Source organism: Pelodiscus sinensis, chromosome 13, assembly GCF_052426305.1.
Source record: "Pelodiscus sinensis isolate ZL-2025 chromosome 13, ASM5242630v1, whole genome shotgun sequence".
In the NCBI taxonomy this organism is placed as follows: Eukaryota; Metazoa; Chordata; order Testudines; family Trionychidae; genus Pelodiscus; species Pelodiscus sinensis.
In genome coordinates this window covers 48,989,170-49,004,923 of record NC_143064.1, presented here as the reverse complement: position 1 = coordinate 49,004,923, position 15,754 = coordinate 48,989,170, and the positions used below count along the sequence as shown (strand labels likewise).

The following is a 15,754-nucleotide window of genomic DNA, read 5'->3' as shown; positions in this document are numbered from 1 at the left end:
CTGTAACAGCTTCCGGGCGCCTGGATCCTGGCGGGGGGGTCATGCGGCACGGGTCACGTGGGGCGGGCTGAGCCTCACGCGGGCCCGGCCCGATTCGTCACGTGGCGGGCCGGCAGCTCCTCCCCCTCCGGGCGCCTGAGCACGTGACGGGGCCGGGCCCGCGCGCGGTGCATCTCGGGACGGGGGCGGCCCGCCAGTCTCTCTGCGCGCGCGGTGGCGGCTGCACGCGGCTGGCGGGGCGAGCGGCGAAGATGGCGGACGGGGAAGGTGAGGGGCACGTGGGGCCTGGGCCTGTGTCGGGGCCGCGGGGGCCCGGCCGTTGGGCGGTGGCTCTGGGCCCCGGGGGTGGCGGGGACTGCGGGGGGGGCTCGGGGGGACGGGGGCCGCGGGGGGGGGGGGGGGGGGGGGGGGGCCCGGCCGCGGGGGGGTGGCTCAGGGGGGGACGGGAGCCGCGGGGGGGGGCTCGGGGCCGCGGGGGCGGGGGCCGCGGGGGGGTGGCTCGGGGCCGCGGGGGCCGCGGGGGGGGGCCGCGCGGCGCCCCGGGCTGACCCCCCCGCTCTGTCCCGCGCAGGGGGCGCGCGGCGGCACAAGCGGAGGAAGGAGAAGTCTCTGGCGGACGCCGATGTCGCGGTGAGTCTCCGCGGGGCCGGCGGGCTCCTCGTGGCGCCCCTCCCCCCGCTGGCCTGCAGCCTGGCTCGGGCGTCGGCCTGACGGGCCGGGCGGCCGCTTTGGGGGGGGGGGTTAGAACCGTGTCTCGGGCCATGTCTGGACTCTCGCCCTGCGGCCGCGGCCGCTCCACAATTGCCCGCTCCAGCTGCGCGGCCTTAGCTGAAGTCAGCATGCCACGTGGTGTCTTCCATGCATTGAGGTGCGAGGGGAGGGGGCTGATGCTCTCCTCATCCTGGTGCAGTGCCCCAGCCGAAGGGAGAGTGCTTAGAGACTGATTTAGCATATCTGAAGGATGCAATAAATAGAGCACATGTACTGAAGAAAAGCCCTAACCGTTTTAATAAGGGATGTAAAAGTGTATCTATGCGCACAGTTAACCAATAAGCCTGGGCTCATCAATTAATGCGCATGGTTACATGCAGGCTCCTTATATGCATGGGAAGCCGGCTTAACAGCCATCTCCCCATGTGCATCAGCTCCCAGGGAGCCACCTGCCGCCCTGTACACTAGGGCTGCATCTACACTGGCAAGTTTTTCCGCAGAAAAACTTGACAACTGTCTACACTGGTCACTTGAATTTGCGCAAGAACACTGACGATCTAATGTAAGTTTGTCAGTGTTCTTGCGCAAATACTATGCTGCTCCCGCTCGGGAAAAAGCCCTCTTGTGCAAATGCTTTTGCGTAGGACGGCCAGTGTAGACAGCTAAAAACTATTTTGCGCAAAAAAGCCCCGATAGCCCCAATTGCCATTTTCGCCTTCGCAAAACCGCGTCTAGATTGGCACGGACGCTTTTCTGCAAAAAGTACTTTTGTGCAAAAGTGTCTGTGCCAATCTAGACGCTCTTTTCCGCAAATGCTTTTAATGGAAAAACTTTTCTGTTAAAAGCTTTTGCGGAAAATCATGCCAGTCTAGACGTAGCCTAGGGGTGGGCAATAATTTTTGAAGGGAGGCCCTTCCCAAAATTGTGGAAAGTGGTTGAGGGCCACATTCTTCCATAGTATTAATGGAGATGTGGGGTCTGGGATGGAGGTTGGGTGCAGAAGGGCGCTTGGGGTAAGGGTCTGGGATGCAGGAGGGAGACTGGAGTCTGGGAGGGAGTTGGGTGCCAGATATGGGAGGGGGTATGGGTGTAAGAGGGGGGCAGAAGGCTTGGGTATGTTGGGGGAGAGGGGAGAGAGTTGGGGCAGGAAAGGGCTAGGGTGCCAGAAGCAGGGTATGGCTGAGAGACTTGTCAGCTGCCAAAGTAGCCTGCCTACCTGCAGAGCTTACAATGTTAGCCAGCCAGCCTGCCTGCCTGGCCATGTGCTTCATGGAGAACTGGGTCTAGGAGAGGGGGCGTGACTCTTCTTAGCTGCCTGTTGTTCTAACAAGCAGCTCGCATTGGCTGGTTTCTGCTAGAAACCAGCCAATGGAAATATACTGAGGGCAGGGCGGTTCTTAAAACTTTAAATGGAGCCCTGCAGCCTTGTTTCTGCATGGGGCAAGAAAGGGAGCCTGCCAGGGGCTCCCTGCTGCCTCTGCAGGTTGAATCTGGTGGCTTCGTGGGCCAGATTTTGCCCAGGACTGCCATACATGCAGGGAGCCTTCTCTCTTCACGTTTACACAATTACTTAAATTCATTTTAACAATGTTATTCACACTACAACAGAAAGTTGACTTAAGCTATGCAATTCTAGCTACCAGTTGGAGTCCGCATACCTTAGTTCCAGTTACCTTGAGGTCTTCTCTATGGGGGGCTGACAAGAGAAACTCTCCCATCCGCTTCCCTTACTCTTCTTTTCCAGGTAAAGTAACAGGGTGAATTAGAATGGTGATCTGCGATTGATTTGTCAGGTCTTCACTAGACCTACTAAATTGATCACCAGTTTATCAATCTCAGCGCATCCATCTGGGCTGTAGTGTAAATGTAGCTACAGTAACCTAAATGGTTGCCATTTTAGGCCTTCATTTGGAGGATGGAGGGGAAAGAAGGAGCAGGACAGAAGGCAGGGTAGTGTTGTTTCTTGCCTTGGTTTTGGTGTATGCTGTCCATGGGGATACAAGGACTTGAGGTGGGATAGTGTTATGTCGGAGAATGAAGAGTCTTTGTCCTGAATCAGCACCTCTCCTTGGTCCAATGACTCGCTAAGTGCATAGACAAATAAAACTGGAGGGGGTGGGGGGGGCTGTGAATGTCTGTCTACTAAACAGATATTAGCAGTTAATTCATGTAAATCTCTTGAGGCTAAAATAGCTGTTTAAGATCCAATGGAATGACATTTGTGCTACAACTGACTACAGGTTTAGCTGGTAGTAAGGAGGCAGAGAACCATGTGCTTAGAATGAGGTGTGTTTTTTTTTTTTTTAAGAAAAGCTGTCCTAAATTGGAATTTAGGCTTTTTTTCCACCCCATTTGTTCTTCTCTAGAACTCTAGAGAAACGTCTAGCATTTTTTCCTTTCAAATTGTGTGCATTCATTAAGACACGTGTGATTACCCATGTCTTTTTTTTTTTGTTTTTAATTGGAGAAGTTCCTTAACTAAGACTGTCTCTGCTTTGCAAGCCTTACAGTGGCATGACTATACCACTGCAGCTGTGCTGCTGTACGGTCTCCCATGTAACTGCTGTATGCCAGTGGGAACGTAATTAAACCACTTCCAGTGAACAGCAGTTGCTATGTTGGTAGGAGAGAAGCTCCTACCGAGGTACAGCTGTCCACACCTGTGCTTCCATTGGTGAAACTTATGCTGGCTTGGGTATGCTTCCTTTTACACCTCTGATTGATAAAAGTTCTAGTGCAGACATAATCTTAGTTTAGCTTTTGCTTTTTTTATAATGTGTTGAAAGAGATTCAGCCCCCATAGTGTTTTGGAGAATGGCCTCCTTTCTGTGGTGTTGATAATGGCACAGTCCCAGGGGTATGGAACTGAAACTTCACTAGCGTTTACATGAAAGAAGGGAGCAGACTGGGATAAGTATTCTGCATTCAAATGTGTAGCCATCCTTAGTACTTTTCCTTCCCATGGAGTTCTGAGGGGCCATGTTCCATTATGTCAAACTTTTTAGTTTTACCTGCTGTTGCAGCAATAACCTTTCTAGACAATGATCGTTTTGCAACAAGTTGATGGTGCTGTGGTTATGTTGCTTTGGAGTAGCTGTCATTGAAGGGAATTATGTAAGATATGCTCGCAATAACTTGTAAGAGAGAGATTAAAGATGCTTTGCATGTCAGCTCCATTTCTCTGATCTGTGATTTCTCTTCCCAGGAGATACAGCACACAGAAGAATTTTTCATCAAACCTGAATCCCGAGTGGCTCAGCTGGACACGTCTCAGTGGCCCTTGCTGCTGAAGGTAAGAGGATTACAGGATTGTGTTTGTGCACATGTGTAGATACAAACACACTACAGTAAACTTCCAGTAATCCGGCACCTTTAGGACCCAGGGTGTGCCAGCTTATCAGATATGCCGAGGGGCAGCGCTACGGGACCAACCCGGCAGCACCCCAGCTGCTCTGCCCCAGGCGTCCCCAAGTCAGCCGCTGCTGAAACTGACCAGCGGCTGACTCGGGAAAGCCGGGGCAGAGCAGCTCCAATTGTCTGGCTGCCCGGAGCACTTCCAGGTTCCAGATGGTGCCGGGCCATTGGATGCCAGACCACTGGAATTTTACTGTACTACTTGTGTCACACGTGCCCCTTAGCCTGCCTACAAAGAAAATAGCCTGCTTAGAAACCAGGCTCTGTGACCCAAAGGTTGAAAAGCCCTTGTGCTCATTGTGTGCCTGATTTGGCTGCATATGAGCTTGGGGCTGCCTTATAACCATCCCAATAGTATTTTCTCTCATTTCTTTTTTTCTGCACAGGGATAATGTTGGCGTAAGTCTGGTGCTGTACACAGACTCCTTGGATTTGCTCTGTTTTGCAAAGCTCTGTTCAGCAGAGTTTTTAAGCTTCTTTGTGCAGGCTTGGCTTTCTTGCTGTGGAAAGCATTCTTGTGGCTACTACAGGTCTTGGTTTCTAGCGCTCTGCCACTTTGGGAGAGGCATTTTTAGTTACTCTGGCCTAGTTAAAATGATAATTATGTGATTGCAGATCTCCATGGTGATCAAAAATTCCTGGTAGAATGAGATGTTTCTATAAGACTTGGATATTTTTTATTTGCTGTACATTCTGTTTGGATTTTGTAGAACTTTGACAAGCTAAATGTGAGGACAACTCACTACACACCTCTCCCCTCTGGCTGCAATCCCCTGAAGAGAGACATTGCTGAATATGTTAGGTACGTTTTGTTGCTGAGAGTCGTAATTTCTGTCATGGTTTATACTCTCCCATCTTAAGTAGGTCTGGAAACAGTTACATTTTCTTCACTGTTGTTGGCTATTGAAAATTCCTTTTTAAATTTGCTTAGCAGACTTGTATGCTTTAATTTGTTCTAGATAGATTCTTTTGGGGGTAGATAGTGTCAGCAAACACTACACCTTGCCCTCCCCAGCATTGTTCACTTCCTGTCATGGTACCGTGGGTGTTGCTGAAGAGAAACACATGCCCTTCCACTGTGAAAGCATTAGTGGAGATGTTTTGCCAGGCTGGTGGGGTTTTCTCTGGTAGTGTTTGATGCAGTAAGGCCAAGACTTTTTTTAAAAAAATGAGTTAAATTTAAGTTGCTAAATAAAAGTCCTGTTTTAAGTGCTGAGCGGGTCACAGCTTCTGTAGACCTCAGTGAGAGCTGTTGATAGCTCAGCACTTCTGAAAATGTATCAGGGATGTTAAATTTCAAGTAACTGACTAATCGAATAATCGATGCAATTTGTATCAACTTTGATTAGTCGATACGGTGCCTCTGCCTCTGAAGTGTAGCAACAGTGTACACTTTAGAGCTGTTGCTACACTTCAGGCACAAAAACGCCATGGGTACCCCAGTGTCAGGCTGCATGCGTGTTGCCTGGAGTCACCTGGGGACATCCCTGCTGATCCTGGGCTCCACAGGGTGCTGCTGCTTTGAAATGCTGCAAGGAGCCTGACACTAGACGTTTCAAAGCAGCAGCATTGTGTGGAGCCCAGGGTCTGGCCCCAGGCTCCATGTGGCACTGCCTCTTTGAAGTACCCCTTCCTCTCCCCCCACCTTGCTGCCTCTCTGATTTAGGCAGGAAGGCCTGGGGGAAGCAACTAGTCGACTAAGCACTTGTTAATTGGATAGTCAACTAGTCATTCATATCTCTACCACATATGAGGAGCTCTATCCTTGACAATGTTGGATGGGGAGGGATAGCTCAGTGGTTTGAGCATTGGCCTGCTAAACCCAGGATTGTGCGTTCACTCCTTGAGGGGCCATTTAGGGATCTGGGGCAAATCTGTCAGGGATGGTACGTGGTCCTGTCTGAGGGCAGGGGCGGGACTCTATGACCTCTCAAGGTCCCTCCCTTCCAGTTCTCTGAGAGAGATAGGTAGGATGTCGTTTTTATTGGCTGTAGAACATCTTTTTAGAAGCCAGGTGCCTTTGGTAAAATAATACAACCAGGATATCAAGTGGTATTGGTGAGTCTCATGTTCTGTGTACTGTGTTCTAGGACAGGTTTCATTAATCTTGACAAGCCATCCAACCCTTCCTCCCATGAGGTGGTTGCCTGGATCCGACGCATCCTCCGGGTTGAGAAGACAGGGCACAGTGGGACCCTTGACCCCAAGGTGACGGGGTGTCTGATTGTGTGCATCGAGCGAGCTACACGGCTGGTTAAGTCGCAACAGAGTGCAGGCATGTCACTTACTGCATTGGGATTGGTTCCTCTTAAGTGGCCAGCTGGAAGACTTGACAGCATTGTAAGGATGAGCAGGGACTTCCAGTTGCAGTCCTTCCAGGCCTCTAAAGCAGCCAAGGTTGCTGTCCACTGTGGCCAAATACAAGGGTGGGATGAACTGGAGAGCCTGACCTCAGACTAGTGTCTAGAAGCAAATCACTGGTTTCCTGATCTCTGCACTGTCACCCTTTTTAGCTGATCAGGTCACAGCACGTTCTGATTGACACACAAGTGGTTGCTCCGGTTGTTCAGGGCAAATACCACCATGGTGGGAACAGTAAAATGCAAGTGGCCGCTCCTGACTACTCTTCTGTCGTTCTTTCAGGCAAAGAGTATGTGGGAATTGTTCGGCTGCACAATGCTATTGAAAGCGAGATTCAGCTTTCCAGGGTAAGTCTGCATGCCTGAGCCCACGTTAGCAGGGCTCGACAGTTGCGAGTAGATCATAGCCCAGTACGGTGCCGCAGCGTGGTCTGCGCATGCGCATCGTGCTGAACCGCGCGGCTGGCGAGCACTGCACATTAGTGTCCTGCTGTGTTGTCATCAGTGTGCATTGGATACTTGGAGTGGGGCATTCTTAAAGAGCCCTTGAGGATTTCGCTGCAGTAGCGGTAAAAGAGTAAACTGCCCATTCTGCTGCATGACATCATGTTACTTAATCAGATATGTCATTCACACTGGTTCACTGTGTTTGCTGTCCGTGTATGGTAGGATTGTCCATACCAATTGCAAGTCTCCCTCGAGATCACAGACCTCGGTCCTTGAGCTGTTTAGATACCTTTTGCAGGGCTGCGATTGCACATTTTAAAAAGCCCAGTGTCTTAAGTCTCCCCCTAGCAGGCATGCTGAGGTTGTGAAGTGAGGGTAAATCCATTCTCAGTCGTGTTGCACTGCCCTTCCTGCAGCATGTAGATTCCTGTTCCAGGGTCCCCATGCTGTGCAGCCTCCAAATACCCGCCAGCCTTTCAGTGTGCTGCTAGGAGCCACTGGTGTCTGGCCAGCTCTGTGGGAGCAGGGCGGAGCCCCTCTTCATAGGGGCTGTGTCAGCCAAGGTGAAGAAAGTTGTCTGATCACATGGTGCTGCCTTGTAAAGTAGCCTAATATACCTCTTCTCTGCCCCATTGGTAGCTGGGAAATTATTCCTATCTAGAGCTACGTGCAAGTGGCTCAGACGATCTTGCTGTAATGCAGTATGATCATGGGATGTGCAAGAGGGAAATGATTTCCCCACCAGCAGCAGGCTCTTGTGTCTAGATGTGCTGATGGGATGGTGTGGACTGTGTAAAGGTAATGGCTGCCAGTCGTCGTCATCTTCTTCTCCCCCAGGCAATAGAAACTCTGACCGGTGCCCTGTTTCAGCGACCTCCCCTCATTGCAGCCGTTAAGAGGCAGCTGAGAGTCCGAACCATCTACGAGAGCAAGCTGGTAGAATATGACCCCGAGAGGAGATTAGGTAAAACACCTTTATAGACACACTGGTAGCACTGCACAGCACTAGAGGGGGCAGAGGCAGTCATGTGCAGACACATGATGGGCCTGTTTTAAAATATGCTGATGTTCATGAGGCAATGTGATGGATGCCTCATTATTGTGGTGTCTGCTGATGACACAATCGCTCCAGTCTGTCACTTGCATGCAGGATGAGCTTCTTCCCAGTCTGGAGAGAGGCTCTGATCCTGCCAGTCCCTGCCCTCAGCAAGAGCTGAAATTGTCTTGCCTCTTTCCCTCATGCTAAAAGTTGCTAAGCGCCTGTTCCAGGAAGAGCCAAATGATGCGAAGTAGATGGCATTAGCACTCTGTGCGAAGATGACTTACATCTATCACCCAGAACTGATGGCTCACAGGAGGCACTGAACATGGTGTCAGTCACAGGGCTCGCTTGAATTCCTGTGGGCAAATGTGTTAAATTATGGTACCTCGTCTCCCCCCTCCCTGTATTGCATTTCAGGCATCTTCTGGGTGAGTTGTGAAGCTGGCACCTACATCCGGACGCTGTGTGTCCACCTGGGCCTGCTGCTGGGGGTTGGAGGCCAGATGCAAGAGCTCCGGCGGGTGCGCTCAGGGATCATGGGAGAGAAGGTAGGAGGCTATTTTGGAAGGCCCTTGCTGTTAGTGATCTATACCCAGAGTGTTGAGTTCAGTGCAGGGCTGCCCCCCTGTTCTGGTAATTAAACTTTGGGACAGTGAGTGGCTGGAGTCATGTCAAGATGATGGGAAGCTTTGCTTTCTGCCACTTCCGTCACAGCCCACAAAACAACCACATGTTGAGAGCTCAACTGCTTTCTTGGTGCACTCTGGCTTTGGGCAGTTCAAGGTATCTCATGTAGGAAACCTCCTGGGATGCCGCTGTGCTGGGACTGGGAGAGGAGCCTCAGTGGACTTTCCAGCATGGGTGTGGACACACCTGAGGGTGGAGAAAGACTTCATTAGTGGAACAAGCTCTCTGCCCTCTCAATGGCGGGGAGGCTCTTGGAGCAGTCACTTTTCCTAGAAGCCACGATCTTAGCACCTTCTGCATCCTGCGTTCTGAGGTTTCTGGCAGGGTGCATTGTTTGTGCATGTGATCCGGGGCTCTAGGTAGCTCATTCTTTCACATGCTGGTGTCATGTGTGGGAAGCTAAGCTCATTTATGGGTCAGGTCATGAGTGAGTTTGTGTGAAACATTCCACACAGGCGTGGCACAGTTGATAGTTTGTGATCAGGAGGGTCGCATGGCCAGCGGCAGAGAGACGTGGGAGTTTGCATTGTGTTTACCTGCCGCCGTCACGGTTCTTGCCAATTTTATCCTCGCCCCCTTTTGGAAACATTCCTCAGTTTTTCCTTCACTGTTCCAGCTATATTTTCTCAGTGTGACTTTAGCGGGTGGCTGGGCCAGAGGTTAAGGTAGTGAGCATGCATCTCCACAGGATCACATGGTGACGATGCACGACGTGCTGGATGCCCAGTGGCAGTATGACAACAACAAGGATGAGAGTTACCTGAGGAGGGTCATCTTCCCCCTGGAGAAGCTGCTGACTTCACACAAACGGCTGGTTATGAAGGACAGTGCGGTGAGTTCTCAAATGGCTTTGGAAAATGTCTGCAGGTGGCAGAGGGGGTGACACTAAAGCAGTGGTTCCCAAACTTTTCGGTATCACGCCCCCTTTTTGATTTTTGAGAAACCACAGACTCCCCCTCCCCCCAAAATAGCAACAACAACTTGTTGAGCCTAAAAAAACCAAACAAACTAACCAGCCAAAAAACAAAAATAGTAGCAAAACTTAGGGGGGACTGGGTTGCTTTGCAAACCCCCCCCCCCCCCCCCCGAATTTCTGCACCCTCCAGTTTGGGAATCCATGCACTAAAGGATTTCGCTCTGACTTCACCGCTAGCTTGGCCAACGAGTAACAACATGGTGGTGCTGATCCGGATCCTCCTTGAGGATCTCTCTCGAGGCAGTGTACAGGACTGAATGATAGGTGGTGCTGCAAGCCAGCACTGAGGAGCAGTGGCCCAGTCCTGGCACGAAAGGGACATGGAAAATATTATTTTATCATGTGTTGATCAATTGGCATTTGAAGTGGCTGAATAAATGTGCAGAGTTAATGTTGGGTGTTCCTTAAGGCCCAGTAACTTCACATTCTCAACCAGATTTTTCAGCCCTTCTCTTTCGCTGTTCCAGGTTAATGCCATCTGCTATGGTGCCAAGATCATGCTCCCTGGTGTTCTGCGGTATGAAGATGGCATTGAGATCAATCAGGAGATTGTCGTCATCACCACTAAAGGAGAGGCCATCTGCATGGGTAAGAAGAGGTCAATGTTCTTCCTCCTTGCACTAAAGCCAGCACACACTACAGCATCTTCAGAAGCTTATAACAAATATGGGTAGGCTTGAGCATTTCATGGATGGGGGGTGGCCTGTTTACGGTGGGAGGAAAAGCTGGCGGGTGGTCTCTATAGAACAGTGACCTGTTCCCTGTAGCATGAGAAGAGCATGGCTGAGAAACAATGGCCTATTTATAACTCTGGAGGCTGTTACAGAAACAGACTTTATTGCTCTGTAACATGATCAGAGTTCTTAGGCAAGGAAAGGGATCAGAAATGTTTTTTATCCGTTTGTATACAGTGGAATTGACATGTATCAATATTTAGCGGTAAAAGTCTCATCCTTCCAAGCCTAGCTCTATCCCGCCATGAAAACGCACAACCTAGTGAACATATTGGGGTTCTTAATTGACTTCCATTCACCCTTTTCCTATGCCCTGGGTGCTCAGGCGCATGGTATGTGAAGTGATGAAGAAGTTTATCCATTCTCTGAGTGCTGCTGCATTGTCCTCCCTGCAGCGCCTAGATTCCTGTTTTAGGGTCTTGGTGCTGTGCAGCCTCCAAGTACCCTCCAGTCTTTCAGTGTTCTACTGGGGGCTGCTGGAGGGGCTGGCTGGCTGTCTGCAGGAGCAGGACAGAGCCAGCAGAGGTGGAGACCCTCTGCATGGGGGCTCCATCTCAACCGAGACGAGAGATGCTCTCTGATCACATACCGTTGCCTGCGAACTCTCCTAACAAATCTAGATAAAGAAACGAAGCCTCATGGATGCTGACTGAATGGGTCTGTCCTGATGCCTTTTCATAACAGATACAGCAAAGCATTGTGTGGCTAGAAGTCCAGAGGTGCCACCCAGACTGGGTGCACACCTGTGTGTTTGCCTCGCGTGTCTGTCCCGGTACCACTGCGTAGTGCTCGGTTCGCTTCTGGCTAGTCTGTGAACCTGCGGACAGTCCGGTGCTTTTATGGGGACGGAGCTACATAGGGGCTGAGGGGCCTGCTACAATCTTGGCTAGGAGATCTGAGCTTTCAGCTGAGGCAGGAAATGCTCACTTTCTGATCTAGAGGACCCTGGATTGCACTTTCACAATCTGGCAGGCAGTGGGTTACAAGTGGAAACCTGCTCCCAGTTGGAGTTGGGCAACCTTTAGGACGTCCGTCTTGGGAGTCTCCTCTGGTACCCGTCTCTGCGCCACTGTCACACTAAGCTGAGGAGACTTGCTCTTTATCCCGGAATGCTCACTCCCGTCATTGTCCATTGCTGCAGCTGTTGCCTTGATGACCACTGCAGTGATTTCCACCTGTGACCATGGCATCGTGGCAAAGATCAAGAGGGTGATCATGGAAAGAGACACTTACCCCCGCAAGTGGGGTCTTGGTCCCAAGGTGAGATGGAGGGTTGGGAGGCTGTGTGGTGTTGGAAATGGCATTCAGCTGTTGAGAAACTGGGTTCGAAGCAGCCTCTTACGAAGCTGCAGGTCCCAGATAAAGGCTTCCAGATAGTCTGGAAATGGTAGGGACAGTTTGTGTAAGCCCTCTGGTGCCAGAAAAATGGAAGAGGCTTGAGCAGCTTTGTTCCTGCTGTGAGGCTGTTGGGCTCTTCGGGCTACGTCTGCACAGCTGTAGCCTTGTCCAGGCCTGGGCTGTCTCAGCTGGTTAAAAGTCTGGACCCAGTTGGCGCTGTAGACTGGATCTTGACCAGGCTAAGCCAGGATGTGACTGATGTTAGTCTGCACTGTTAACCCTTCCAGGAAAAGCCAAATGATGTCAACCAGATGGCACTAGCACTGTGTGCAAAGATGACTGACATCTATCACCCAGTACTGATGGCTTGTGGAGGGCCTAGGACATGCTCATGCCCCCCTCTTGAGAGGCTGACTTAGAGTCTAAGAATGCTCCAAGTGCACTAGTGGAAGGCGCCATTGAGATACAAAATACCATTATACCTAGTGCATCACGGCTGCGTTGCGGTCCGAAAGCCTGCTGAAAAGGGCTCCAGGAGCAGCCGCAATGCCACTCCCATAAGTCCATTTCCCCAGTTGCCTTATGCAGAGCTGGATCTGCAACAGGAGATGTGCTCCACTTTGCTTGCAGTTCCTTCTCATGCATTGATGCTTTTACAAGCAAAGTGGGGTGGGGAGTAAATTCATCTCTTCTGGAATAACCCTTAAGCAGAGTGGCAAATAGCAAAATGACACCAGCCAAGGAATAATGTGCCCGGAGCGGTCGGAGACTTCTTGAGAACACATTTCTCTCTTACCTGGTGATGGTTTCAGGGGACTCCTCCCACTAGAGATGAGTGTGGGGCTTTGAAGCTAGAATGTGGCCTTATCTCTCTCTCTCCCCCCAAACCAGGCAAGTCAAAAGAAGATGATGATCCAGCAGGGCCTGCTGAACAAGCATGGCAAGCCCAATGACAGCACGCCAGATTCCTGGAAGAAGGAATATGTGGACTACAGGTAATGCCCAGTGCTCTAGAGATGTGCTTGAGTGGCAGGGCGGAGGGATGAACTGCATGCATCCAGTCTGCTCTGCTGTCTTAGGAGGCCACTTCCTTGAGGTCTCTTGCTGACTTCGAACAGAAGATGTGTCCTGGGGGTTGCGTATCGCGTGTTACGAGTGTGACAGTTGGGCAATACTGCACCTTATTCACCTTCCCTAGGAGCACTGCCCTGGAGGAAGAGCCATCCCAGGGAGCAGACAGTTATCCCTTTCTAGCTTGATACCTGTGGCTCTAGAGGGAGTCAGTCTGCCAAATTAAGCGGAAGGCTCTGCCTTTGTCCAGCACAGTTAGCTGCTGATGCTGGCTGCAGGCTTTCCATACAGCACCCGGTGCTGGGCAGCGCAGGGGGAGCTGTCCTGTGGAGTGTCATGTGGGTCGCAGCAAGAGGCTGAGGAATGTAGGTTGGTTTGCGGCAAGCACCTGGGAGGGAAGATAACCACTCTGAGTGTGCAGGGTTGGTTGGCAGCGCACGCTTGACTCAGGAGTGTTCCTCCTTTCAGCGCTGCTGTAAAGAAAGAGACCGAAGCCCCAGCAGCAGTGGCCGAGAGGGCACCAAAAGTAAGTACTGTTGGCTCCTTCATGTGAGATCCATTGCTCACCTGCCTATTGCTGCTTGGCAGGCAGCCTGTGAACTATGCTTCGTGTTGCTTTGGGGGGAGGCAGAGTCAACATGGAGTCTCCTTAGATTTGTCCAGCAGAGTGATTCTCCTGAAATCCATAGTCGCCCATGGGGCTAGTTACACTGCTGGGCTTGGAGCCGTTGAGGGACAAGAGCCCAGGGCTGCGCTGCTGGAATTCCAGAGGCCATGGACCCCAGCCCCATCCTGATTTAAGCATTTCAGCCCAGCTGAAGAAGCCCAGGCAGCATGGGCCTCTTACCAGGGACGGCTTTGCCTGGGGCCAACCTTGGACCTGACTCTGGCCAGATGACACAGCAGAGGCTGGAGCCCTACATGAAATGATGCCAAAGGAAGGAACTTCTGGAGGCCTGGCAAAGCTATCCAAAGAGCATAGCCAGGTTCCAGAGGCTCGGGTCTCTCTTCACATGAGTGGTGAGGAGCTGGAGAGCACTACCAGGAATAGGGCTCGCTAGAATGGGGTCTCCAAGTTGTGTGGGTCTGTCATCTGCACTCATGACAGGCTGCTCTTGGGCTCAGGGAGCTGGTCTGACGCCAGCTTTGCTCTTCCCAGAGGAAGCGAGAGATGGAGAGTGAGAGCGAAGAGGCAGCAGTGGCTCCGTCCCCCACGCAATCAGAGGAGCAGAGCAGGAAGGAGAAGAAGAAGAAGAAGAAAGAGAAGAAGGCCAAAGAAGCTGCCGCTGGGAGTGGAGAGGAGCTAATGGAAGTGGTAGGTCCTGGAAGTGCAGCTGCACTGCATCCCTTCACACCCCTCCTGGTGATACTTACATATTCCAAGTCCTTCTCAGTTTGTCCATGTAGCTTGTTGCTCTCCCGGCAGCCTCAGCTGGCACCATTGTCTGGCCTGGGACTCCCGGGCAGGGTGTGGGAGGGGGTGTTGTCAGACTCCCCTGGTTTAATTGGCTAGGAATGATCTCAGCTGCCTGGCAGGGAGTGACACGTCTGCCTTGGACCGGGGGCCTGTTGGTACCTACCCAGCTTGGCTTGGGGCACCTCAGCTGGGGAAGGGGCAGCATGGTGGAGTGAGCCCCTGGAGGTAGCTAAGACTTCATTAGTCCTGGCGAGAGGTGTCACACTGAGCAGTGACACCATCCCGACCCCTCTTCCTGAGCAACATCTTCCCTGCAGGCCAGTGACACCAAGAAGAAGAAGAAAAAGAAGAAACAGAAGGAAGCTGAGGAGAGCTCCGAGTAACCAGCTGATCCCTCCAGCCAGATGGAAGCCGGAGCGGCCATAACAGGAGACTGCAGCTATCCCCCCCAGTGCAGGCATGCAGCCAGTGCAGGGAGCGGGCGAGGCCTCGGGCCTGCTGCTGCCAAGGGAAGCTTGTTTGTGTGGCTCAGCCAGCTCACCTGGGCCCCTCCTCACCCTGTTTTAAGGGTCGCTGGAAGGAGAGTGCACATGACCCCTGACTGCGCTGCTAAGCTGGGTGCCTCAGGGCATAGAAAAGGTTCTCGGAACCAGAAGCTTCTGCTAACATAGGCCCTCCTAGCCCCCACTGAGTCCAGCTACATCTGCCAGCCTTTCCCTGGCCAAGGGTCCAGGAGCCTTACTCTGACAGTCACAGTGTTCTTGCAGCTCAAGGAAGTGGCCTGGGCCACTTGCCCTCTTGGTGTGGCCTGTGGGGTCTGAACAAGCCCTTAGCTCTTTTAAAGTTGTTGTTCTTGGCTTGAGACCCGGCTGGCCAGGGCCTGGCCTCTCCCCCAGCGGGCAGGTGTTCCCGGTTCTGGTTTCCATTCGCTGGGTAGACTCAGCATTTGAGCATGAGGGTTCTCCCATTTTGTTTTAGTCTGGGCCCAAGGCTCCACTTGCTGTTTAACCAACCCCCTTTCCACCACTGCCTCAGCTTCCTTCCCCAGGGCTGGAGCTAGCAGCAGTGTGACCCTGGAGGCATGGCTGGCTCCAGCTGCGTGTGACCCTCCGAGGGAGGGGCCAGGCTGCTCTGCGCTCTGCAAATGCAATAGGCAGGAAAGGCCTAAACTGACAACTGGGTGTTGGCTCTTTCCCCTGCCCCTGCTAGGAGATGCAGGGGTGCTGAGCGCTGCTGGGGGGAGGGAGAAGTTGATTATTTACTTTTTATATAAAAAAATAAACTATTTTCGAGCGGTGAGTCGGTGCTGTGCAGGGGCGACCCTGGCTTCCTGCTCGTGTGCTGCCTTTCCTGGAGGTGGCTGCTGCTGTGGTTTCTAGCAGGCACGGACGACGAGCCACTTGGACAAGCTGCTAACACTGGAGTCAGTTGGAGTTTTTTTGGGGCAAGTCTCTTTCCTGAGTCCCTGGGTGTGACCAGCCCACCCCTCTGTAGGGAAAGGGCTGACTTCTGGGGGGGGGCAAGAGGACTCCTGTCCTGGGTGAAGACCTTGCTTGG

General features: G+C 52.2%; 1 protein-coding gene and 5 non-coding genes across 6 annotated transcripts; all 6 read left to right on the top strand.

The window, feature by feature from the left end:
* Nucleotides 1-133: 133 nt before the first annotated feature.
* DKC1 (dyskerin pseudouridine synthase 1) lies at nt 134-15,496 on the top strand. The gene is made up of 15 exons (XM_075941242.2): nt 134-267; nt 572-630; nt 3,917-4,003; nt 4,836-4,927; nt 6,216-6,400; nt 6,769-6,833; nt 7,770-7,896; nt 8,392-8,522; nt 9,350-9,493; nt 10,105-10,225; nt 11,513-11,631; nt 12,601-12,704; nt 13,249-13,306; nt 13,940-14,095; nt 14,515-15,496. Exons 1-15 carry the CDS (start codon nt 252-254, stop codon nt 14,578-14,580), a joined length of 1,530 nt encoding a protein of 509 aa, XP_075797357.1. The 5' UTR covers nt 134-251; the 3' UTR covers nt 14,581-15,496.
* Nucleotides 8,207-8,282, top strand: LOC112545705 (small nucleolar RNA SNORD83). Its single transcript, XR_003089252.2, has one exon. It is a non-coding gene; the product is annotated as a small nucleolar RNA SNORD83 (small nucleolar RNA).
* LOC112545706 (small nucleolar RNA SNORA36 family) lies at nt 8,565-8,697 on the top strand. Its single transcript, XR_003089254.3, has one exon. It is a non-coding gene; the product is annotated as a small nucleolar RNA SNORA36 family (small nucleolar RNA).
* On the top strand, nt 10,708-10,956 carry LOC112545703 (small nucleolar RNA SNORD17). The gene has a single exon (XR_003089250.3). It is a non-coding gene; the product is annotated as a small nucleolar RNA SNORD17 (small nucleolar RNA).
* LOC112545702 (small nucleolar RNA SNORD83) lies at nt 12,002-12,077 on the top strand. The gene has a single exon (XR_003089249.1). It is a non-coding gene; the product is annotated as a small nucleolar RNA SNORD83 (small nucleolar RNA).
* LOC112545708 (small nucleolar RNA SNORA56) lies at nt 12,940-13,073 on the top strand. Its single transcript, XR_003089255.1, has one exon. It is a non-coding gene; the product is annotated as a small nucleolar RNA SNORA56 (small nucleolar RNA).
* Nucleotides 15,497-15,754: the final 258 nt, after the last annotated feature.

What these genes read in the sequence shown, in the direction of transcription:
- DKC1 (XM_075941242.2), top strand. An exon ending in AAGGAATATGTGGACTACAG is followed by an intron (nt 12,705 to 13,248) that starts GTAATGCCCAGT and finishes TCCTCCTTTCAG; the next exon opens with CGCTGCTGTAAAGAAAGAGA. An exon ending in GAGAGGAGCTAATGGAAGTG is followed by an intron (nt 14,096 to 14,514) that starts GTAGGTCCTGGA and finishes TCTTCCCTGCAG; the next exon opens with GCCAGTGACACCAAGAAGAA.